At 36.8% G+C, this 26,673-nt stretch overlaps 1 protein-coding gene and 2 pseudogenes across 1 annotated transcript; 1 reads left to right on the top strand and 2 right to left on the bottom strand.

The window, feature by feature from the left end:
* Positions 1-1,973: 1,973 nt before the first annotated feature.
* LOC132277422 (probable disease resistance protein At1g61310) lies at positions 1,974-3,974 on the bottom strand (annotated as a pseudogene).
* A 1,009-nt stretch (positions 3,975-4,983) lies between these two features.
* On the top strand, positions 4,984-5,695 carry LOC132277421 (small ribosomal subunit protein uS2-like; annotated as a pseudogene).
* Positions 5,696-23,555: 17,860 nt separating this feature from the next.
* LOC132278686 (calcium-binding protein CML38-like) lies at positions 23,556-24,499 on the bottom strand. Its single transcript, XM_059780533.1, has one exon. It carries the CDS (start codon positions 24,292-24,294, stop codon positions 23,689-23,691), a length of 606 nt encoding a protein of 201 aa, XP_059636516.1. The 5' UTR covers positions 24,295-24,499; the 3' UTR covers positions 23,556-23,688.
* Positions 24,500-26,673: the final 2,174 nt, after the last annotated feature.

The raw sequence follows: 26,673 nt of genomic DNA, 5'->3' as shown, positions 1-26,673 counted from the left end.
AATTGGTAAGGGAGGGCGAAACTTATCTTTATTCTCTTGGTATAGTCTTGCCAGTTTAACCTTGAGTGGAGTAATCAAGTCATCCTCCTTAGGTCTCTTCTCTGCCTTCTAGGAGGTCTGACACTGCGTAGGAACTTGTATCTGCCGTATTTTTGCTTTGAACTTCTCTTCTGTGGAGATGATAGATGTCTTCCTAGCATTAGCTGCTTCTTCCTCTTCCAGGCGTACGAAACCATTAGCTCTCTCATTCAGCTCGTCCATTGTCTTCGGCATGTTCACCACCAGACTGGTATGGAACGGTGTCCCTCGGGTCATAGCTAACTTGAACGCCTGAACTACTGTGGAAGGATGACACTCTATCACCATGCTCTTGGTTAGGTTAAACCTGGTAAGAAAAGCTTGGAGACGCTCATCGTCATGCTGTTTCATGGTGAACAGGCTAGAGATATCTTTTGCCGGGCGCTTATTCCCATAGTATTGGCTTATGAACCGCTCACACAAGCTACGGAAGCTGTCCACTGAGCCCCTCAGTAGGTTCTTAAACCAGTTGAGCGCCGGTCCAGCTAAGCTTGTAGGAAAACATTTGCACATCAAAGGATCATTCTCTGTGTTCAGTGCCATCTTCAACTGAATGTGATATACATAATTAATCGGATCGGTCGTTCCATCTAACAGAATGAAAACAGGCATGGAAAACTTCCTCGGGCTTAGAGCATTCAGGATATCGTCAGTAAACGGCGAATCAACCATCCATGCTGCTGAACGGAGGGCCTCATTCTCTCTTTCAAACCTTGTGACAACTCTTTAATCTGTAGATCTTCTTTCCAAACTCCTATAATCCTATGTGGCCATTGAAGGCCAATAAGGTGGATTAAACGACCTTTCCTCAGTGAACTCTTTTTGCCATGGTGAGTTAATCTTGTGACAATCAAACTCCATATCCTGTTCGCGGTTGTGCCTTTCCTGATGCGGATTGAAAGTTATATTTTCATCCCGCCTGATATGCTCACGATGAGGATCGAGATATACAGATCCTTCTCGATCCTCAGCTCGACGAGCGTTTGGCGGTAAATTCTCCATCCTAACCTCCTCGCGGTGGAGATTGACGTGGTTATCTCCTTCTTGCTCACCTTGATGTGTGTCATCAGGTCGCACGCCTCTTTCACCCACCGGAGGCAGTCGCGACGCAACCGAAACCTCTCGGCGTTCTATTCTAGCTCTCAACTCTGTATTTTCTTTTCTCAGTGCCTCGATCATGTTCATCAGTTCATTAAGCTTCATCTGCTGGTTATTCTCCACTGGATTTGAACTCTCTTCTCTGATCATCATTCTAGATTGTAGCAAAGTCATCAACCGCAAATTTCTGATCAGATCTGAGTTTTGTCAATGCTGACGCTCTAGATTTGGATTCTAGCGTAGCTAAATTCTGATCGTGATTAACTAGATCTGAATTGCTCCGACGATGAACTTGCCAAATTCAACAATTTCAATGACTCTCGACCGCACAGCTCTCTAAAACAAGCACAAATCAGAACTGCGTAGATCGAACGCCAATTTCTCGAGTCACAATTTCACCGATCTTAATTCTGCCTTCAACGATCAGGCTTCATCTTTAAGTGCTATACCACTAGATCAAATCAATCTGAGTGAATCATCAATGAATTCTCTTCGATTCCTACGGACAGCGCCATTGAAGATGCAAGAAATTTTCTTTCTCTAAATTGACAGAGTTTCATTGCACTTCAAAAATTTTGATCCCTCTTTCCTTCATTTTTAACCTATTTATAGATTGTTTACAATGTTCTAAAAGATCCTTAATTAACTTCCTCAATTAGGCCCATCATCGAGGCTTTTGTATCCATCGATCCATTCGTCTTTCAGGCCTTCAGCTTCACTCTTTGGCATTGGGCTTGCCTCATGACAGCTTGATTTGGGCCCATGCCATTTGCCTGGCTTATTCATTATCATTTGGGTTAGATCCGGCCTATGCCGTCTTTGGTATCCTCAGATTGTAGAGTTCCTTTGCCGCTATTGGAGTCAAATGGGAGTTTGTTAAGCTCCGGACAGCCAACCACATCAATTTGGATGAGAGAGGGAAATGGCAGTGGATGACTATAGATGTTCTTTAACTCTGGTAAGTACCGCATAATCAATCTTTGTAGCCTTGAAAATACATTCAAACTTCCTTCCCTACCTACAATATCATCAGTACTACTGCAATTCTCTGCATCTTTTATTACTTTTTCCTTTGAATCACAACCAAAAATGAATAATATTTGAAGGTTTGGCGGGCCAATTAGCCATGTTAGATCCTTCAAAACCTTGCATTGTTTGATAAAGACTTCCCTAAAGTTTTGGAAGCTTCTGCTTTCTGCTGCATCTATTATTATATAATCCCACGGATTATTATTATTGTATGTGTGAGGAGGTACTGCGCTTCTCTCTCCTTCCTCCCACCTCGTTGACAACTTCGCTTCTAAATCATCACATTCATCAATTTCAAGTTTTTCTAGTCTCTTTAGATTCTTCTATAGAGAAGACAATTGCAGTGCACTTGAGCCTCTGCATACTCTTATGCATAAACCAAACGTGCAACTTCGTAACTTTTCAGAACTGAGAAGTTTTTGGAGTGCCAATTCACTTTTCACCGTCAAACTTAAATATTGTAGGTCATTCAAGCATTCTACTTCATCCAATAACAATTCATTACCACCAAAAAGGATACTTCTTTCACAAATTTCCTCTGATGGAACACCATTATATTGGATCTCCAACCTTTGCAGAATCAAAAAACTTGATATGACTTGCGGCGCGATTATATCAAGTTTACTCATATAATTTAGATATAAATACTTCAAATTTTTCTTTGATTTAAACTCAGTTGGCAACTGAGTTATACCCGTTCACGAGAGGTCAAGATGTTGCAAAGAAAACAACCCAAAAAAGCTTGATGGTAACTTCGTTAGATTATAATTGTGTGACAGGTCTAAAACTTTAAGAGGTGGCATAAACTGGAAGAAGCTATCAGAAATGGTTATTAGACTATTAGAACAAAGATTTAAAGTCAAGAGATTGGGACATTTAGGAGTTTCGCTTAATTCCTCAATTGAATTCGTCGACAAAAATACTCATTTGGCCTTCTCCCATTTAGAAATAGGAGGTGCTGCGGTCAGCTCACGATTTCATCCTTGCACTAAATATTTCTCATTCTTCTTCCCATCATCCAAAATTATCCACAGTGCCATGTCCTGAATCACATCATGCATGTTGACACAATTGTATAATTTGTAATCTCTTCCATTTAACAACAAACATGCAAGCTTCGACCTACCAATAATATCATATGCCAGCTTAAAAGCCTCATCAATGTTATCACATTCATCATCAAGAAACCCCTTACCTATCCAAAAATTTATTAGACTTTCAACATCAATATCCCAATCTTCCGGATACAGAGCACAATATAGGAAGCAAATCTTAATTGCTTCATTAGATAAGCTATCATAACTGAATTTTAAATGGCAAAGCACGTCGTCTTCCATACCTGGAATTTTGAATGTAGATGATTTCTTCAAAACACCTATTGCATGATTCCATTCCTGGGGAGTTCTCTTGCTTGCCATGGCTCGTCCAATCGTAATTAGCGCCAGTGGCAACTCGGCGCATTCTTTGCAAACAACTTTTGCGAGCTTCTCTATTTCAAGGTCAGAATTAAGGATCTATTCTCCCACCTTATCTTTAAACAAATCCCAGCCTTCCTGCCATGCCAAGCATTCTACTTTAATGCTCTTCTTAGCATCCATAAGACTGCACACTTCTTCAGATCTGGTGGTGAATGCTATCTTCGCCTTATTTTGATTGCTTGGAAGTGGTACTCCGACTTCAAGTAGATCAATCCTTCCCCATATGTCATCAAAAAGAAGGACAAATCTCTTCATTTTCAATAACCCAAAAGATATCGGCTTATTTCTCATCTTGGCTTTTATTTCTCCATTTGTCCTCAAGAAAACCTAGGCCCTGCTTGGATTGATTCTCCCAAAACAGTTTTCTGTTTTCATAGTTGCAAAAACCTGAAAACTCCAAAATTGGTCTACTTGGTTCTGTTTTTGAAAAACTGAGATAAATGAGTTTACGTTTTTGGCGAACAACTAAAAGATGTTTTGAGGGTTTTCTGAGAACCGTTTTCATTTGGGAGAAAACACGGAGAACAGCTCGAGTCACTTAAGTGAGTGACGTTGATTTCTTTCATTTATAACATCTAACGCTCTTTCTATCTCTTTTTCCTTCTACCGTACATCCTCACACTGTATCAATCTCCTCTTGCGCTATCATCCTCTCTCTCTCTTGTTTTGCAGATCTCCTTAAGAAGCTATGGCAAATTTTGTTGGTTGATCGGATTCTATATCGTCACCAACCTATGGGAAATCCAGCAACATTTCACAAAACCTCCACTCTCTCTATCTCTATGACTTCTCTGATCTCTTAGTATGATTTCTCTCACCACTCTAGTCCAATTGAGAATCGAGTTGAACTCTTCAGGTAATCATTGATCCTTCCCTCATCTTTCTCTCTCCAAGAATTTTAAGGCTTTTCTTCAAAATAGAAGAAACTCTTTAAGATTCACTTTGCCCGATTTCTTGATTTTTAGGGCTTTTATTCAAAATAGAAGAAACTCTCTAAGATTTACTTTACCCAATTTCTTCATTTTTAGGGCTTTTCTTCCGGATGTGCTTATCTAAATTCCAATACTGACTTTAGCTTCTATTAGGTTTTAATATCTATATTTGACTCTGTTGTTGAGCGTATGCATGAAAATGGTACCCCTACCACCATCAAAAGGGATTCATGAATGATACGGGATTAGTCACAAGATCTAGTTATCCTATATGCTAGTTGTCTTGTTCCATTGTTGTTTCCTTTTTTTTTTTTTTTTTTTTTTTTTTTTTGTTTGTTTTTCCTCCTGTTTAATCATTTATATTTCAATGTTCAGGAGTATATATAATCAACCTTGGAAAAACATGGGAGAAGCTTTATATAGCGGCCAGAGTTATTGTTGCGATTGAGAACCCTCATGACATAATTGTTCAGTCTGCTAGGCCCTATGGTCAGAGAGCTGTCTTAAAGTTTGCCTAATATACTGGTGCTCATGCAATTGCTGGTCGCCATACTCCTGGAACATTTACTAATCAGCTTCAAACTTCATTCAGTGAGCCTCGTCTCCTCATCCTTACTAATCCACGAACTGATCACCAGCTTAGAGATTCTTTCAATTTTTTTACATGCATCATCGTGTGATTGATTGTTGAATTGATTCTTTGTACATAAAAAATGTATTAAGTGTAGTCTAAACTGCTGCACTTCTTCATAGGCCAATGAACTAGTAATTATCCCCAAAATTTTAGAACTGATGAAACTGGAATTATTCTGTGTTTACTGTCCTCATAGTGTAAAATTCTTGTGTGCTATTGTTCTTAAATCAATACTATTTACCCTTTTTGATCCTGATTTGATTTGTTGTAATGAATGGTTGGAACCTATTAAAAAAGCTGCTCTTGGGAACATTCCCACCATTGCCTTTTGTGATACTGATTCCCCAACGGGGTATGTTGATATTGGCATACCTGCTAATAACAAGGGGAAGCACAACATTGGCTGTCTGTTTTGGCTATTGGCGAGGATGGTTCTGCATATTTAAAGAAATAAAAGAGTGTATAATAATATTTTTATTTATTTTCTTAGTTCAGAAAACTATTTTCAAAAATTCAAACAACCAAGTAGTTTTATGAGTTTTTGTTTTTCGGAAACTGTTTTGTAAATTCTCTTAACCAAACGGGCTTGAAATCTGAAAAAACTAAAAACTGTTCTCTAAAAATTGTTCTTGAGAATTGTCTTTGAGAACAGTTTACATAAATCCATTCCAAGCATGGCCCTAGTTTTTTTCCAATTTTATCTTGAACACTCTCCACACTACTTGTAATGACCCAGTTATTTTCATTCCTTTCCTTTTTTTCAAATTTTATGGATAAATTTTTTTTGTTGATCTTTTCTTTTCTGAGTTCGGTTTCTCATTACTAAGTGTCGTCTTGAGATCTCGGGGATGGTTTCCGAGACATTTTCCTTTGGATTGACAACTTGCTTAAAGGACCGCGTCATTTCCACATTTTCATTTTTCGGACATTATTCACTTTTCGTCTTTTTCATTTGTCACCTTGTTGGCATAACCTCACTTTTCGTGTTCGGAGTTGAGTTTTGACTTCATAAGTTTTCATTCCAGTTGATTTCCTCGAAACGCGTAGCTTTACTTTTGGAGAAAAGCTCGCTGGTTGTTTCCTTTTCCTGCAGGTGTGTGGATGAAATGATTTTTCAGAAACATTTATGTTTCTTGGGATGTTTTCATAAATATCTTTTGAAGATATTTATTTTAGGGGTTTTTTAAAAAATATCATTCCGGCCAGTTGCGCAGTTATCCTTTTGTGTAGGGACCTTTGTGCCATTAATGAAAGTTAATTGAAAAGTATCTTCTTGGGGCTTGGATCCTCGTACAGGATTCATTTTCACTTTTTATCGAGTCGTACCCTTTTAGAAGTTTCTTGTGGTCGATCTTTCCAGTTTTAGGGTTTTCGGCCCCGGTTAGCACCAAACTTGTTTGGAGCATATTTCTCTGCTCGGGACTTGGTTTTTGACGTCGTTTCTTTCGTCGTTCATTTTTTTTCATTTTGTTCTTTTTTGTTCATAGAGTTTTGCCATTTGAGCACATCTGCTCAAATTTCACTTTTCCGGACCCGGCGGGGTCCATTCGGGGCACTTTTAGGGTTTTTCTATAAATAGGAGTCTCAAAAATGAAAAATCAGATATTTTCATCTCTTTCCCCTCTCTTGGCCAGTTAAAGCTCCTCCCATGGCTGCCACATTCTCTCTCCTCTTTTGGACTTCTTCCCTTTAGTAAAAAGTGGTGATGCCTTAGTGTTTAATGTCCACCTTGACGAGGCCTTTGATTCCAATCGATTGAAATCCTGTTTTGGCCATTTTTTGAGTTTGGGTTTGAAGCCAAGTTTAGATTTTGGTGTGACCTCTTTGGGGTTTAATGATTACCTTGTTGTCCCTGACAAAACCTAAAAGTTTTGTCGGATTCGGAGCGGTTTCATTTCAGTGGAGATTTGAGATTTTATCTCAAATTGAGGTAAGGGATGTCTTAGGTTTATATTAATGTTGTATTGATTATTTTATAAGCATATATAACTTGTAAGCATGCCTTTGTTCAAGTTTTATAATTTAATTTAATTATTTTCTATGTATAAGATTTAATTCTCATAGTTGTTTATAGCTTAAAATTAAATTGTAGCATGCTATTAAATTAGGCCTTGATATGTTTGTTAACATATATTAAATTGGGAGTATTTGAAAAAGTATTGCAAATTCTATTTAATAATTTTCTTTTATGAAAATTTAATTCACATGGTTGTAACTAGCATGAAATCAAATTATAATGTGATATTAAAATAGGCCTTGGTATGTTCTTTAACCTATGTTAACTTAAGAACATTTGAAGTTATTTTAAAATCAAGAGGAAATTAATTAATTAGATTAATAATTTTATTTTAAGTGTTTTTTATTAACTTCATTGGATTTTTAACTTGATATCGTTGATGACCATGCTATGTCGCGGGCACCAACGTTTAAAGATGCACTAAGAGTGTGAGTGTGCAATGTGGCCACGTTTTCAATTTATAAAAGCCACTACTACCTCTAACTAAAAATATAGCTAGGGTGAGTAGGGATCGTCCCAAGGGATTGTGAGCGTGTTTGCAATGGAAACAATGTATAGGGTTAGTAGGTCAAATGATCAAAAGATGGTTTGTTTGATTGATTAAACTACAATACAATTGAAATTAAAGCAAGTAAAACGTAACAATTTAGAATGTAGGGAAAAAGATATAGAGGAGAGGACTTGGGGTACTAGAGCTCACCACTGAGCTTGACTTCACTAGACACTAGCAATTGTATATCAATAGGGAAAATTGAATTGTAACTTGTGTGTGTGTGTGACATTAATTGAAACTAGGCATGGATGGCAAATAAGTATAGATTGTCTAGCCAATTTAAATAGAAAGCACAACCTATCAAATGAGACCAAAATCCATTCAATGAAACCACAATTTATGCACACACAACTATCTAGAAGCATATACTATTTGCATTAATAAGTATGGAACACCAAGAACAAGAATAAATTGTCCACCTATCTAAGAAGTTAAAGCCATTACACTACATCTACACTAAAGACATGGAAATTAAACTAAGTAAGCTAAAGGTGTGGCACAATCCATCAAGAAACAAGTGTGAACCATCAAATAAATTACAAGAGTATTCAATTAAGCATTATATTTTGACCATCTCTAGATTAACTTCATTCATACACATAGACATGCATAAACTCCACTAAATCTAGAGAAAAAACACATGAATCATCCATTCTAACATACATAGACATATGGTTAGAGATAGAGAATTAATTAAAAGCATTAAAATCCATACACATCAAATAGAAACCACAAGATATGTATATAAATCCAAGATCAAAACATTTATTACAGACAAATCTCCAAGAATATACAAAACACTAGGTCTAGGAAGCAAACTTAGGGGCTACTTTAGCCCCAAGAAGATGTCTAACCACTCATTGAAGTAGTCATCCAACTTTCAAGGGCTATCTCTATGGTAGGCATGACCTCCTTCTTGATGGAAATCCTAAAAGAATGGATGAACTCCCAAAGATGTGTAAAAGCTCTCTAGTCTCTAGCCTCCTCTCCAAGATATGAGATATGATATGTGTATTGAAGATATAAAGATCCTTTGATATGAATGGCTCAAAATCCTTACATAGGAGGCTCAAGTGTCACACCTAATGGTCTGGATTCATGCACTAGGGTCCTTGCAATGATTGCACCATGAGCCAACTTTTAATGAGCTGGAATTTATTTTATTTCGGACTTAAGGAGGTTTAATCGATCAAACTGTGTTGAGATCAATCGAACTGAGGTAAGATCCATCGAATGTTGCAGAGATCGATCATCCTTGGCGGCACCTTTTTGAATAAAGACAAATCTCTGAGATATTTTGGGATATTTTGGGAAAGAGACAAAAGTGGTAGGTGGGGTGGTAGGTGTGGATAAGATCGAATAATTTCGATCGATCGAAAATAAGTTGGATCAATCGAACATGTGGAATCTTTTGGATAAGGATAAAGACTTTGATCCATCTTGAAGTGTCCAGATCGATGTTGCTCTGATCGATCGAAGGAATGTTGAGATCGATCAAACTTGCTAATTTTTCACACTTTACTTCATTTTGCTTCCACTTTGTTTCTTTCTTCCATTCAGTTTGGGATTGCTTCTTTTAAGCTCTTATTTAGCTGAATTAACTTATTTTTGGGATAAGTACCTAAAAAGGGCAATAACATGAAATTAGTCTAAGACGGAAAAATAAGATAGATAAAGGTCCTAGAATACCAAAGCTTAAGGGGTTTAATTGTGCACTTTTCAGCGCTCATCACACCCCAAAACTTAAATATTGCTAGTCCCTAGCAATGAACTATGAAGTAAAGGAATGAAATGAACGACTATACAACAATGAACTAAAAAGCAATAAATGGATAACGCCACTTTCGTAAGGAACACGATTGCATTTAGCATATGCAACAAGCCTTTTAAATCCCAAAACTAATGGACGAGTGAAGTCTCATGAGGGTTTCCAGAAATGATACCCACAAACGTTAAGCTCATTATCACAAAAGAGGCACCAATATTGTAAACAAGCATTGGGAGAAAACTACCTCAAGTATGCAATTTTTCAACCATTTTCAAGTAATCTCCCAAAATTTCAACATCAAGCAAACAAGTATGGTCCTCCACACATCAAGAAAATAATCATCCAAATCAAAACAACTCTAGAATCCTTTTTGAGTGGACCGGCATCAAATATGTTGCTATCTAAGCCAAGTAAAGAAATGATCACATCCTTACCCTCAAACTAGCACACAAATCTAGTATCGATCATCAAGACAAAGAGTGGACCTTTTATTAAAGCTTTATTGTTCTAGGTGTGCTTATTCGTTTCACTCATTTTTTTTTTTTTTTTTTTTTTTTTTTTTTTTTTTTTTTTTTTTTTTTTTTCTAATCCTAAGGATCAAAGATGGAAGCGTAATGCAATATGTTGATCTATTAAGCTTTCTAGCGATCCATGAGGTCGAGCGTTAGGTTAATGACTCCCAAACCAGATAGTTTTAGGGTACTAGGTGTTCAAACACCCCTGAGGACTTACAAGATCAAATTAATTAGGCTACAAATCAAAAACAACCTCCATCTAATCATTTCCCACTTCTCACCTTTTGGGAAAAGTCCTCACTTTTTAGTGCTTTTGTAACTTTTTTTATTTATTTTTAGAACATTCAATTATTAACCTAGAGTTTGGGCCCTCCACCTTTCGGCGTGAGAAATTTAGTGCTTGATGAGGCTAGAATCCCGCTATTCAATGAAAAGGGTTTGTTATCCACCTTTATCAAAATAAAAGCTTTCAATGCACTACTAGTCTAATTGGGCTATAACCAATTCAATAATCAACAAAGCATGTACCCCACAAATGAATGCTAGTGTGCGCCTATGCTAGTGTAGAATCTTAGAGTGAATCTCAAAACAATCACAAAATCAGGATGATGTGGACCACAAGTGCAAACATGATATCAATCTTTCAAAAAATTTACTCCTAAATGGCATTCACAAGGCATACAAAGAGTATCGGACTCTCAAGTCAAGCAATTTTTAAATTTTAAGCAATATAATCCTCAAAAGATCAAAATCATAGCTAGTTATGGATCAATTATAGAAAATTCCTCAAATACACAAGTCATGCTTAAAATTTTGAATTGAAAGCAAATACTGCAATTAACACCCATTACCCCCTAACTTAAATGGCACAGTATCCTCAATGTGCAAAGAGAACAAAAGGAAAGAGTATACCAGTGCAACTAAGGCAAAGAATGGCCAGGACGCAAATATCCAAAGTGGGTGGTATAACCCCCTCCCCCCCCCCCCCCCAAACTTGGAATTGACTGCGGTCCTGAAAAGATGGCACTTGGATAAAACTCATCAAATAACAAAGGGATAATAACAGTGTACAGTGGACATGCAAGTGTAAATGGGATAAGAAATGAACTAAGGAAAGGAAAAAGGATGGTCCTGAAAAAAAAAAATTTGGGAAGCACTCTTTCTCACTGAAGTCACTGGGATGTACTTGATAAATGGAGTCGATCACAGATAAATGTATCAATATAAAATCTAGACATCCAAAAATATCATGCATAGAAAAAGAGAAATAATGTATAGCACATCACAGTATCAGGGCCAACAGACTGGCCGCAAAAATATCATATTAGTAGCAATGTAACAGTAATGTATCACAGATATATCAAATGAGGAGAGTAAAGAGATAGAGAAATCAGGGAGAGGAGGTAGGGCGAGCAGGGTGTGATCCCCGGATATCTCTAGATATGTCACGCAGCGCAGCTAAAACATCTGTACGGAGAGTAGAAATGTCTACTCTAAAAGAGACTACTGTATCCTCCAATGACTCGACACGTTCTCCTAGGCCGAGTGTCGGAACTGGAGCCTCAGGTATGACTGGATCATGAAACTGTGGTACATCCTGATCCTGCTCCTGGGAATGAACTGGCGACCCAGCTGAAGAGTGATGCTGTAACTCCTCTGGAGGCTGCTGCTCCAGGTCTATATCCATATGTACTGCAGCCGCCGGTGCGTCTGCTAGATTGTCCGCCGCTGTTGCTGCCATCTCTGCCTCCTCAGCATTTGCAGCCTTCTATGCTGCTAACATAGCGTCCTCCTCTAAGCTCTTGATAAGAGCATTGTAGCTCTTATTCTAGTCCTTCTTACCATAGTAGTAAGCCCCTGACTCAGAACGCTCCTGTGGATAGAAAGGGTAGCACTGGTCCCGGAGGATCTGAGTAAAAAGATGAGCAAAGAGGAGATGCTTAGCCCGCTTGGGCTTGGCCTTGTTGATATAGTCTGTGTATAGCTTCATCATAACACTCCAATAGAGTGCAGGAATGGAGAACCAGTGCCCAGTGTAGAATGCATAAAGGGCTGCCAAAAATTAGAACGCCTCTGGATCTTATGCCCTGCCATAAACACATTTCGGTACAAGACTGAATAAAAAAACCATAAGTCATCGGGCATATAAGTCCTGGTGACGAAAGTCTCACCAATTGCGTAATGGCCAGTGAGGGCAACGGCCATGTCTGCATCAGAAGGCCTCCTCAGAATAGGATAATCAAGACCTGGAGGGCAGACATGGGGGCACCAAGAAGAAGTGGCCAAAGTGTCGACTGTGATGATGATAAGGTGGCCATCAATAGTAGTCCGCAGCTCTGACAGATTACCCGGGGCCGACCGGAGGTTCTGGAAGAACATCCTAACAAGCCGCGGGAAAACAGGATAAGTAACTAGCGCAAGAATGGCTAGAATGCCACGCCGCTCAATGTCGTTAAAAGCTGCCCGGGTCAAGACTGACCGGGAGAAGAAAACTATGTCAAATACGGACTTATGGGATATAGAAAGGCATCTAAACTTCCAAATAGGTTAGTCTCGGACCTGGCCAGGCTGTGCCGGTGGTGGAGAAGGAAAAGATATATGCTCATCCTCATCAAAATGGGATGAAGATGCAGAAGTGGTAGAGGCAGAACGGTCAGACTGAGCCGGAGCTGGCTCCTCATACTCCTGTAACTGCTTATGCTGCTCAGCCTGCTCAACCTGCGTTGGATCTTGGGCATGAGAAGGCTCAGTTGGATCCTTTACTCTCTGTCGGACTCTCCTCGGATACTGTCGACTGGAGACTGTCTTAACCCGTGCCATGGCCTACAAAATAGAAAAAGAAACATTTGCAAAATAAGTCAGTAACAGATAATAGAGAATTGAAACACAGTATATAGAAACATATATGTCAAATAAGATAGACAACTCAGAGTAATTGACATGAATCTATGTAAGTGATGACGCAGCCAAGTAAACAATGACTAAGTGAAGCATGCTAAACAGTGTAAGTATAGAATGCATCCAATGTGGAAAACACAGGCTGGGCATCAATAAAATAGCATGGAACACTATGGATGGTGTGTGAAGTGTACATATGCAAATCTGTGAAGTTCGATCGATCAGGAAAATATGAGATCGATCTTTCTCAAATCGATCAGGACTAAGTTCGATCGATTTTTCTCTGATCGATCAGAGAAAACTTCAATCGATCGAACTACTGTGAGAAATTCAAAAAGTCACAGATCTGTGACGTGGATGACATGGGGGGTACCCAAGCAAGCTTGTGATTCCCCCTACACCTCAATCAACACAAAAATAGTCACTTGAATAGGCACGTGACCCCCAAAATCAGATTTAGAATGAAAATATATACAAAAATATATACAAATTATACATATATATATACATGTGCTTCATCAACTTCAAAAATGGAAACATTCAATCATGGAAACTTAAGATCTAAGCATGGAAAACATCTAAAACATATGATTAAAGCTCAAAATCCAAAAATACCAAATCGGGGAGAGAAGTGGATCGAGAGAGAGAGAGAGATGAGATCTGAGATGAGGGAGAGAGATTCGAAGCTCTGGAAGCTCACTGGAGATTCGCCGGAGGTTGGGAAGAAGGGTTGCAGTGGCCAAAGGGAGTTAGGGTTGAGATCGATGTGTAAATCGATTAAAATGACCATTGGCTTCTATTTTTAAAAATTGTTCCCGATATGTTCGATCGATCTGGAAAAATCTCAAATCGATCAAACATAGACCGATCTTGAAGAACATAGATCGATCTAAGCTCAAAACGATACAGTATTTTTGAAATTTTTGAATTTTAAATATATTTATATTATATATATATTTTTTCCTTGGATTTTTGAAAATAAAAATATTTTTGGATTTTTTTGAAAATATTTTTTTAAAATAAAATAACATAAAATAAAAATAAATATAAAGGAAAAATATTTTTGTATTATATATATATATATATATATATATATATATATATATATATTATTTTTTTTAAATTCCTTAAAACTAAAAATATTTCTGAAATTTTTGAAAATAAAATAAAATAGAATTTGAATATATATATATATATATATATATATATATATATATATATATATTATTTTATAAATAAATCAAAATTCAAAAAGGGCAGTCAAAGTCAAAGTCAAAGTCAGTAAATGGACACAGATTGATCATTCCAAGATCGATCTGGAAGATACTTCGATCAATCGAATAAGTAAAAACCTGCAGACAAGTTCGATCAATACACAGAGAGGCCTTTTTCATGGGTTTCAAAAAAAAATTCAAAGTATAGAATGAAGATCGTTTTAAGGAAAATTTCGATCGATCTTGGAGCACTTAGATCGATCTGAACTGAAGTTCGCTCGATACACATAGAGCTGAAATATGCAGGAAATTCTCGATTGATGGGACTGAGAGATGATGGATGCAGGGAAGAATGTTCGATCGATCGAACCTCTTTCGAGATTGATCGAACAAGTGCAAAATACTTATTTTCAGAATGAAAGTGCATGCATTCTCAATCACAGTTCCTAGCCATGTTTATAAACCCAAAATATATCTAGACGATGCAATAAATGAAAGGTAAAATAAAAATGAGGAGGAATAGGGTTGTAAACCCTACAAAGCATTGCTAGTCTTTAACGTCTCTAGCAAGACGTTGGGCTTTTTTAGCCTGGATCAAATATTTTGTTATGCATCCCCTCCTTAACGGGGTGAATGGATTTTTGAATCCTACCTAATAAATGGTTCTTTAGAGAACTTGTTGGATTTGATTCAAAAGACATTGATGGTTCGTGGTCTATGCAACTCTTGGGCTTCCATGCCCTTTCAACACAAGGTTTTGAAACAACAATTCTTGAATTCAAGTTTGAAGATGAACTCTTAGAACTTCCACTTCCAAGTAAAGACTCAACTTTATCAAGTTCATTGGCTATGCATTTTTCAACAACACACACTTCTTCATGCTTGTTTATTGAATTCGGGGTTGGATTAAAGATGTTCAACTTTACCTTCATGTGGCCAAATGAGATTTTCATTATCCCCGTCCTACAATTGATGTTGGCATTTGCGGTTGCCAAGAAGGGACGTCCAAGGATAACGGGAATTTGGCTCTTGGGATTCGGAACCGGTTTCGTGTCTATGATAACGAAATCAACGGGGAAAAAGAACTTATCAATCTTAATCAAAACATCCTCAATGATACCCCGGGGCTTTTTTATTGATCGGTCGGCAAGTTATAAAACCACCGACGTCGGTTTCAAGTCTCCTAAGCCCAATTTGACATATACTGAATATGGAAGAAGGTTAACACTTGCTCCTAAATCTAAAAGAGCCCGATTGATGACATGGTCACCAATGATGCAAGATGTAGTAGGTGAACCGGGGTCCTTAAACTTTGGGAGTGCGTTATGTTGCAAAATGAAGCTCAATTGCTCGGTCAAGACCACTTTCCTTGATGATTGGCTTTTGTTCTTCCTCTTTTGGGTGTAAAGATCTTTTAAAAATTTGGCATAAGCCGGAATTTGCTTAATTGCATCCAAAAGCGGAAGATTGATCTTCACTTGCCTAAACACATCAATGATTTCATTAGTCTTGGTTTTTTGTTTATTAAGAAAAATGGATCCTTTCAAGGCATCCAGAAATGGAGCTTTAGGCTCAAAAGCTTTTTTAAAACTTTTCTATAAAGAATCTTTAACACAAGAATTTTTCAAACTGTCACAAGAATTTTTCAAATCATCTTTCAAAACTTTGTTCAAATCATTTTTCATTACTTTTTCAATAAAGGGGTTATGCACATGCAATGAAGGAGGAATATGATGTGAACCGGGACAGGTGTCAACTTTTGGTTACACCGGTTCACTCTCTTTGTTGGGCATACTCACTTGGTTGTCCACAATTCTCCTACTTCTCAAGGTTGTCACTACATTGACATGTTCGATTGTGTGACCTTCCAATAAAGAATGAGTCTCTAAAACACATTGTTGCTTTGGTGGTGCATTCAAAGGCATCTCCCCTTTCTCTCTAGCATTCAAAGTACTAGCTATTTGCCAGACTTGGGTTTCTAGCTTAGTAATGGATTGGGAATGAAACTGAAGCAATTGAGTGTTCGCCTCTAGAGCGCCTAGAGCGGTCAACACTTTCTCCTCAAAAGCAGGACTCCTAGAATTTCCTTGGGAATACGATGATTGGTTAAGGAAATAAGAATTAGAGAATTGATTTCCATGTGATGATTGAAAAGAAGATCTACAACCTTAGGAACCTTGGCTTTGCATCGGTGGTGGAACATACTTTCCTTGAAAACCACCTTGGGGAGGGTTTGAGCCTTCCCCTTGGCTTTTCCAAGAGAAGTTTGGATGGTTCCTCCAACTTGAATTGTAATGAGTGCCATAGGGATTATTCCCTTGGTTGACAAATGTAGCATTGACTTGCTCATGGTTTTCACTTGGCATATGTCCATGGGGACAATTGGAAGTAGAATGTAAAACACTTGAACAAGTTAAGCAAGATTCATTAGATGCACGATGAGAATGGTTAGGGGAGGAAGACATTTGATTCGCCAAAGTTTGGTTAATAAAAAATTGATCAAACCTTTGAGATAAGGATTTCATCTCGGTGGCTATATCATTGGAATTGTCAACTTGATATAAGCCAACATTCTTCTTTCCACCTAGATTTCTACCATTTTTAGAGGATAAAGATCTATGCATTGAATTCTTACTCATACTTTCATATAATTGCCACACATCATCCTTATGTTTGTCAAGATAAGAATCACCCATAGATGCATCAACCATACCCTTGTGACTCTCCCGTAAACTTTCAAAGAAATATTGAACTAGTTACCACTTAGGTATGTCATGATGTGGGCACTTCCTAAGCAAGTCATTAAACCTTTCTTATGCCTTATGAAACATTTCCCCATCCCCATGAGAAAATTCACGAATAAAAGTTCTCATAACATTTGTCTTTGATACCAGGTAGTACTTCTTCAAGAACTCTTGTCGCATTTCTGCGCAATAAGTTATCGAAAAAGGCCTAAGATTGTTAAACCAATATTTTGCCTTGTCCTTAAGGGGAAAAGGAAAAAGTTTGAGTCTTAACACTTCTTCTGGCATGTCTATATATTTCACGGTGGAACACATTTCAAGAAACTCATCCAAATGCTTATAAGGTTCTTCACTTGGAAGTCCATGATAGTTGGGAAGTATTTGAATAGTTTGTGGTTTAATCTCATAGTGATGTGCTCTAAATGGGGGCAATTGAATACATGTAGGTGCATTGTATTCATTTGGCACATAATGGTCTTTTAAAGCAATGGGATGATTCACAACTGGTGGTGCCACTCGAACACCTTAGTTGCCTTGCATAATGGGAGGTTGTGGAGCAAAAATTGGCTGAGGCATTCCCAATGAAATTTGGCCTTGTTGTTGTGGTGGGATGAATAGTCTAGGCATGCCTAATGGTACTTGAATATTTTCATGATGCACATTAGGGTGGAGGATGCCTTGTTGGTCTATGTGACCAAGGTCCTCCACATGGTCGTCATTTAATTCCTCCATTGGTGAAATTGAGTGATGAGAACTATCTCTTCCCCTAGGATTACGAAAAACCGATTCAAGATGTAAATTAGGAAGGATAAGAGTATGATTTAATGACCTACGACCATGCATGCACTAGCAAATCAATAATAAGCAATTAACAATCACTTCGCCCCCACAACAAATTAATCAACAAACATTCTCCACATACATTGGTCCCATACTCCCATGTTTGAACAATATGCAAAGTAAATTGCCTCCTCGCGGGCTCATGATTTATCTATGAAATGAAAAACTTGCCACCACGCGGGTCGACGATTTAACTAGAGATTGAGTTAGATCTCACAAAGGGTCCTTAAGCAACTTTAATTTAACTTTCAAGTTTCAACCTTGCTATGCTTTGCAAATTTCAGATTTTAGTTCCTTTTTGTTTTTGCTTAGCTTCATTTGGCTTCCTTGCTTCCTTTGTTTAACTCTTTTAGCTTAATACACCTAGCCAATCAAGAACAAACACAATAAGTAACAAAAATGAAAAAAAAGAAAAGACACGATTAAAAGAGTACTAATTCCTATTTGTTTCCAAAGAAATATGGCGTTGCCAATTCAATTCCCCGGCAATGGTGCCAAAAACTTGGTGGTTGTCGCGGGCACCAATGTTTAAAGATGCACTAAGAGTGTGAGTGTGCAATGTGGCCAAGTTTTAAATTTATAAAAGCCACTACTACCTCTAACTAAAAATATAGCTAGGGTGAGTAGGGATCGTCCCAAGGGATTGTGGGCGTGCTTACAATGGAAACAATGTATAGGGTTAGTAGGTTGAATGATCAAAAGATGGTTTGTTTGATTGATTAAACTACAATACAATTGAAATTAAAGCAAGTAAAAGGTAACAATTTAGAATGTAGGGAAAAAGATATAGAGAAGAGGACTTGGGGTACTAGAGCTCACCACTGAGCTTGACTTCACTAGACACTAGCAATTGTATATCAATAGGGAAAATTGAATTGTAACTTGTGTGTGTGTGTGACATTAATTGAAACTAGGCATGGATGGCAAATAAGTATAGATTGTCTAGCCAATTTAAATAGAAAGCACAACCTATCAAATGAGACCAAAATCCATTCAATGAAACCACAATTTATGCACACACAACTATCTAGAAGCATACACCATTTGCATTCATAAGTATGGAACACCAAGGAACAAGAATAGATTGTCCACCTATCTAAGAATCTAAAGCAATTACACTACATCTACACTAAAGACATGGAAATTAGACTAAGTAAGCTAAAGGTGTGACACAATTCATCAAGAAACAAGTGTGAACCATTAAATAAATTACAAGAGTGTTCAATTAAGCATTATGTTTTGACCATCTCTAAATTAATTTCATCCATATACATAGACATATATAAACTCCACTAAATCTAGAGAAAAGCACATGAATTATCCATTCTAGCATAGATAGACATATGGTTAGAGATAGAGAATCAATTGAAAGCATTAAAATCCATACACATCAAATAGAAACCACAAGATATATATATAAATCCAAGATCAAAACATTTATTACAAACAAATCCCCAATAATATACAAAACATTAGGTCTAGGAAGCAAACTTAGGGGCTACTCTAGCCCCAAGTAGATGTTTAGCCACTCATTGAAGTAGTCATCCAACCCTCAAGGGCTATCTCTATGGTAGGCATGACCTCCTTCTTGATGGAAACCCTAAAAGAATGGAAGAACTCCCAAAGATGTGTAAATGCTCTCTAGTCTCTAGCCTCCTCTCCAAGATATGAGATATGATATGTGTATTGAAGATATGAAGATCCTTTGATATGAATGGCTCAAAATCCTTATATAGGAGGCTCAAGTGTCACACCTAATGGTCTGGATTCGTGCACTAGGGTCCTTACAATGATTGCACCATGAGCCAACTTTTAATGAGCTGGAATTTATTTTATTTCGGACTTGAGGAGGTTCGATCGATCGAACTGAGGTGAGATCCATCGAATTCTATAGAGATCGATCATCCTTGGCGGCACCTTTTTGAATAAAGACAAATTTCTGAGATATTTTGGGATAATTTGGGAAAGAGACAAAAGTGGTAGGTAGGGTGGTAGGTGTGGATAAGATCGAATAATTTCGATTGATCGAAGATAAGTTGGATCGATCGAACATGTGGAATCTTTTGGATAAGGACAAAGGCTTGGATCTATCTTGAAGTGTCCAGATAAATGTTGTTCTGATCGATCGAAGGAATGTTGAGATCGATATAACTTGCTGATTTTCCACACTTTACTTCATTTTGCTTCTACTTTGCTCCTTTCTTCCATTCAGCTTGGGATTACTTCTTTTAAGCTCTTATTTGGCTGAATTAACTTATTTTTAGGATAAGTATCTAAAAAGGGCAATAACATGAAATTACTCTAAGACGAAAAAATAAGATAGATAAAGGTCATAGAATACCTAAGCTTAAGGGGTTTAATTGCGCACTTTTCAGCGCTCATCATGTTCTTTAATAGATATAAATTTGAGGCTATTTGGAATTGATTTGAAATCTAGAAAATTTAATTATTCTTATTTAATTAAATTCTATCCACTTGTTCCATGAATTTAATTATGTTTTAGAAGTTGTTTCTAGGTTTAAATTATGGACTTGGACTTGTTGTATATTCACTTGGTTATGTTTTGAGTACTGGATAACATTGTTGTTATATTTATATTCACGAGAATATGTTTCCATTATTGAATATATATTGTTGTCCTATGTAATGAATTGCACACTTTGAATTTAGCATTTTACATGTCATAGTAGTTATAGACTTAGAGCTTGTGTTGTGTGTTTCCACAATTAGTTGTGCATGATAGATAGCTTATATCTTGTATATACATGTTGATATTTATATTGTTGTACAATTTGTTGATTTTGGAAACTTGGGGCATCGTTGTTATGACTATGGCTAGGGCATGGTTCTAGTACGGGGGATTGTCCCTCTACAAGTCGAGTGCGTACATAGGGAGGTTACTCGTGGGCTAGTAACCCTAAAGTAACCACGTTGTTGATCTGATCCGGCGTGATGTTCAAGTATATCCATTTTGTTTGATTTCACATTTTATTTCAAGTGATAACTAGATGATGTTGTAACTTGTTATTCCTTATTTGATTTCCCATTTTAAGTTTCAAGATGTTGACTTTGAGAAATCATGCTTTATGCGTAAATGACCAAGAGTAGATAAAAAGGTAAAGGTGTGGCTGCATCCCGAAAAGGTCAGTCTTCAGATTCTTTGGTTTCACCTCATAGCCAAGGCTCTTCCCCAGCAAGGACCAGTTGTAAGCGTCGTCCAACCGTGAATGGTTCTATCCTTGGTTCGTGTAAGCTTGATGGGAAGAAACCTAAGGTTTTAGCGGTTCTTCCTCCGGACGGGCTGTATAATGATCAGTTTTTGTTTGGTGCTACGGGTACTATTCCACCTGGTGCGCATTATGGGGATTCTGGTTACTTCGACTCTTCTCCATCGCAATATTTTGCTACACAGTTGGCGCTTTTGGTTGGGACCACTCAGCCTAGGGCTACTAATTCAACTGATCTTTTGTTTATCCATCCTAGTGGTACCTTGTTTGGTGGGTTTTGTTATCTTGGTGTTCTGTTGGGGTGTTTGGTTATGGTTTGTTTGTATTTGGTGGTTTCTTTTTAGATGCCGTAGGGCTTACTATTGCCAGGAAAAAAAAAAAAAAAAAAGAAGTGGGTCATTTCATTTAAGTAAAAAAATAATGAAATTCAATTTTTATGGCTTTATCTCACTATATTTATTCAGTTGAATTACCGAACAAGCATTATTAATTTTGAACTTTCTATTGTTCATTGATGCATTATAGAACAAAATATGTTATTTATATTTTTTTTTTTCCCTTCCTTTTGCGATGGTCAATTTGGAAAAAAGTGACATTTAATATTGTAAGTTAGTGGTTAAGTTTTTCTCATTTAAGGCTAATGAGCTAAACGTTCGACAAACATTTTGACCTCGGCTTGCCAAAAGTTTGATTCGTGTTCATTTATTTAATAAACAAACTAATCTCAAACAAAAATTTCATATTCGATTATTAAACAAACCAAACTCAAACATATCTTAGCTCGGCTCGTGTGTTCATGAACATGATCGTGAACAAACTTGTTGAACGGCTTGTGTCGAGCTTGAATATATATATATATATATATATATATATATAGACTATTTTAAGATGGCTTATTAGCCAATAAGTTTCATTTTCATTTATAGTAAGAAGTGCATCCCAATCGAACAACATAAGTATTAGTATTATTGCAAAAAGACAAAAAAATTAAATGAACAAATAAATAAAAGGATTACAACCAAAGCCCATCTCCATTGCCCAGCACAGCGTAAACCCTATCTTTATTACCTTCTCTTTCTCACTCACACACAACATAGTCACAGTCATGTATAGCTACAGAAATCTATGCACAAAAAGTCTGTAACACAAAGGGTAAAAGAGAGGTCAAATCTAAAGCTACAGATCTTCCTATATGTAATGTTCAGGACATGATTGACTGATCTTCCTATATGTAATGCTCAGGACATGATTGAACACGCTTTGAACAAGTTCAGTGTCTTGGATTGCAAACAAATGGTACAACAAATTCTATTTTTTTTCTCAAATCATAAAAATGGAGTGTTCAATTTAGGGCTTATTGATTTGAAGCACTCCTCTCAATTCGAATTAAGCCAAACACCCTTTCACGAAGGTGAAGACCCTTGCATCGTCTGCAACTACTCATCTCTCTCTTCTCTTTCTGACGTACAATCATAAATGAGCTCTAATCGAGCCGTTTGAGCCTGGTCAAACACCAACGAGTCGAGTTCGATCACGACTAGTCAAAGCTCCTTCAAACTCGAGCCAAGCTCGAGCTCCACTCTGAAGTAGCCGAGCCGAGCTTGAATATCCCAAAGCTCGACTCATTTGCAACCCTGCTCCTGTTGTCTTAAAAAGTCTCGAACCCTCGCACCTACTAACTTCTAATATGACATTTTTGTCATAAAATAAAATAAAAAATAAAAAATAATTTTTTTTACAAGTTTGCATAGTGTGTCAATTAACCTCCCACAAGCATTCCCAAAATTGTGATTTCCAAAAATTTAGATAAATATCCAAACTGAAAAAATTAAGCTAGTATTTAACTCCTAAGTAATTAATTTATATAAATCCTCAGTAATTAATTTATTTGTAAAATTACTTGCAAATAAATGAATGTAAAACAAATCTGGATGATTTAGAAGAATCAAAAGTATAGTACATGTATAAATGTGCAAATTATGGTGATTGGAATCAGTGCATCATGATGTGAATTCCTCAAATTATGGTGATTGGGATCAGTTCCCATGTCTTATTTCTATTGTATGGTTTTGACTGTTTGTCTGGCGTGACTTTGACTGCTTGTCTGGGAACACTAAACTTGCATTTTTGTCCTATATTTAGGTTCCCTAGTGGGTCATTTCATTTAAGTAATATTAATTGAACTCAATATTTCCCATTTTATCTCACCATATTCATTCAGCTGAACCAGCACATCAAAACCATTTGCTTGTTTAGGTGAGGAAAGGTAGTCATACCAAATTATACATAAATAAGACCACTTGTTTTCTTGATTCTTTTCAAATTGCTCTTACAGAACAAATATATATATATATATATATATATATATATATATATATATATATATTTCTCCTTCTTTTTTTTTTGCGATGTTCAGCTTGGTAAAAAAGTGATATTGTAAAGTGAATTGAAAGGTTGCATCTGCTGTGCCAATTAACCTCCCTAAAAGCATATCCCAAAATTGTGACTACAAAAAATTTAGATATATATCTAATCCGAAAAAATTAAGCTAGTATTTAACTCCTCAGTAATATATTAAAGTAAAATTACAAATAAATGAATGTATTTAGAAGAATCAAAAGTAGAGTACACGTATATATGTGCAAATTATGGTAATTGATGGATCAGCGCATCATGATGGTGAATTCCTCAAAGTTAAGGACACCATCACCATTGATATCAAACATACTGATCATGGAATTACAATTCTCCACAGTGGACGACTTCCCGAGTCGAGTCAGCATCGTCTTCAGGCTCCTGGGTGTAATACACCCAGTCCCCTCCATCTCATACATCTTAAAGGCCTCTCTCAGCTCCTCCTTCCTCTCTTCCTCTCCCCCATTCTCCATCAGCCTCCTGAAGTCCTCCAACCCCAACATCCCGTCTCCGTCCGAATCCGATGACCGGATCGCCATCTCTGCCTCCTCGTCCGACAGCTCCCCTCCCACCGTCCTCACGCAGGTCTGCAACTCCTCCGGTGAGATCTTGCCGTCCCCGTTCTCGTCAAAGTACATGAACACCCTTTGCATCTCATCACTGCATTCATCATCAGCAGCAGCACCAAAAGTCGTTCTTCTTGGTGGACTCGACTGAAGCGAGCGCTTTTCCGGTGACTTTCGCGACGATAACTTACGACATAATCTTCCGAAAGCAGACGAATCAGTTTTGATTCTACCACTCCCTACTTTTGGTGAGGATATTGAAGACTGGAGTGTGGCTTCTGATTTCATGTAATCAGCTATTGTATTGAGAAAGTATACGGTACAAAGAAAACAAGAGAGGTGACTTGTATAAGAATGAGTTTGAAGAACGTGGTTTTATATATATGAGCTTAGGATTGAGCTGCTGAATTGATTTTATAAGTTGTGTGGATATGTGTATATAAAGGAAAATATGGTGCGCGTAGAACAAGTTGTTTTGTTGTGCGGGGATAAGATGCTGAGTTAGGAGCGCGTAGAACCAAAAGGCGGTTGAAAAAAGAAAGAGAGTGAAGAGATATACATACACATAAACGTGGGACCTTTCACACGTGGAAATTGGTGGTCAGTGACGTTACACATATAGGGTATGTTCTAGATTAAGGTTAACGGTCAAAGACCGACACGTATGGAAGACGGTTCACTTGTTTTTGGTTTTTGTTTTCTTTCTTCATTAATGCTACCTAAGAAAGCACATTTTTTTAATATATTGCAAAGCTCTCTTTTACAAGGATTTGAAAAGTTTAGAGACGTCTGACAAAAGGAAATAGACAACCGACGTTAATATGGTTTTAAAAATATATGATATGAAGAAATTATGCATAATATATCTATTTTATCTTTATACCCTTTTAAAATTGCCCAGGTAACTAGAAAAAGTTCCTTCAGTTCTACCTTTAGGTTTTAAAAATAATACGGTCCTAAAAAATTGGACAAATTAGAGACAACACTCACAAGGCTTTCATATTGTGTACTTAGATAGAAGTGTGCATCATATATTGGTCAATTACTTTTGTGATTTCATTGACCTGATACATGTATCATTATTCTTGAGTGATGCATCATATTAGTGTATGTTAACTATATTTTTGGACAAAAATAACCATGTTATTGTCAGAAACCAAATTGTTCATTAATTGGAGAGAAATTACATCATTCTAAAAGGACAAAAATACCCTTCTGCTAATGGATCACAATGGATTATGTGACTCATTTTTCAAAGTTAATTATTATTTCTTTTAGTAGCAATTATGACTCTCTTACTATATTATTATTTCTTTTTCAAAATAACCTTTTATATTGAATTTTTCACATGAGCATTAGCAAAACCCTATATAGCATGTCAGAACACAAGTTTAACATCAGATATTACATTTCAATTGTAATAAAAAAAATCCTAAATAAAAAATTAAAGTAACCCAACTCTGATCTGAACAAAAAAACAAAAATTATATATTTACAATCATGAAAAATAGAAAAAACACAAAATAAAAAAAAAAATCAATATTATCTCCATAAAACAGTGAAAAAAAAAAAACCCCTAAAATAGCGATTTATAAACAATAAACAAAATATTCAAGATGTAAACCCCTTCGAATATTAGAAGAAACCCTAAAATGATCAATCGAAATGTGACAAATAAACAAATAAACATGATATAGGGTAAATATAATTTATTGAAACCTAAAATGACAAATAAACCATAAAAAAATGAAGGGAATATAAGAGGAGGAGTAAAACAGTAAGTTACACTCACCCACTCCTTTCCAAATTTTTCTTTTAAACAATGGTTACTAAGGATAGCAATGGGGCGGTTTTCTCAATCCCCTATCCCCGTTAAAATTTGGCACCCCCAAAACCGCCACATAACTGATTACTTTTTTACTCATAATCCCCATAACTGCCCTCGCCCTATCCCCACTTGCTCTGCCTCTACCCCGCCCCGCCACGCTTTAGAAGATAAGAATGAGTAGGGTTTATTTAGAAGTATATATATAATATAATATGATATTTATATATACAGGAAGGCTCTCATGCGGTCTAAAACAATAGACTTTTCAACGGACCAAAACTCCATTAGTCAATTACACTTTATTACCTTATCAGACTTAACCATAGTTAATAATGTTAACTTTAATAGTCAATTTACCATAGTTAGCCAATACCTTTATCCAATCTCTCTACTCCTTAATCTCTTCCATCTTCCTTGTAATCTCAACCACTACCGCTATATCCATGCTATCACAGCCACCATCTTCACCACTACAATTATGAATCAATGATTGTATCTAGCACTGTGAAGATCATATGAAGTTATTTTAGCATCTAGAGGTGGCATTTTATAGGATAGAGCTCTCAATATGTTCTTTTAACCGAGTAATGCAATCTTAGTTATTTCCGATTATAAATTAAGTATCATTCGAAAACTAATTTAAGGATTGTCCCACATATATCTAGAGTAAAGGGAACCAATTGGCATATTGGAAGTATATAATAGATTAATGGCATGAGAAGTGACACGGCTGTTATACTATGCCAAAATGTGTATAGTGAGAGTGCGAATCAAGAAAGCCTTTTTAGTCAAGTTTAAATTTATAAAAGCCACAACCACTACTACTTCTAACGTAGCAA

Source organism: Cornus florida, unplaced genomic scaffold (assembly GCF_030987335.1).
Source record: "Cornus florida cultivar Cherokee Brave unplaced genomic scaffold, ASM3098733v1 CherokeeBrave_3.0.0_Hap2_Chr10, whole genome shotgun sequence".
NCBI lineage: Eukaryota > Viridiplantae > Streptophyta > Magnoliopsida > Cornales > Cornaceae > Cornus > Cornus florida.
This window is presented reverse-complemented; position numbering and strand designations above follow the sequence as displayed.

Excerpts from the sequence above, each read along its gene's own strand:
- LOC132278686 (XM_059780533.1), bottom strand. The coding sequence starts at position 24,294 with ATGAAATCAGAAGCCACACTCCAGTCTTCAATATCCTCACCAAAAGTA.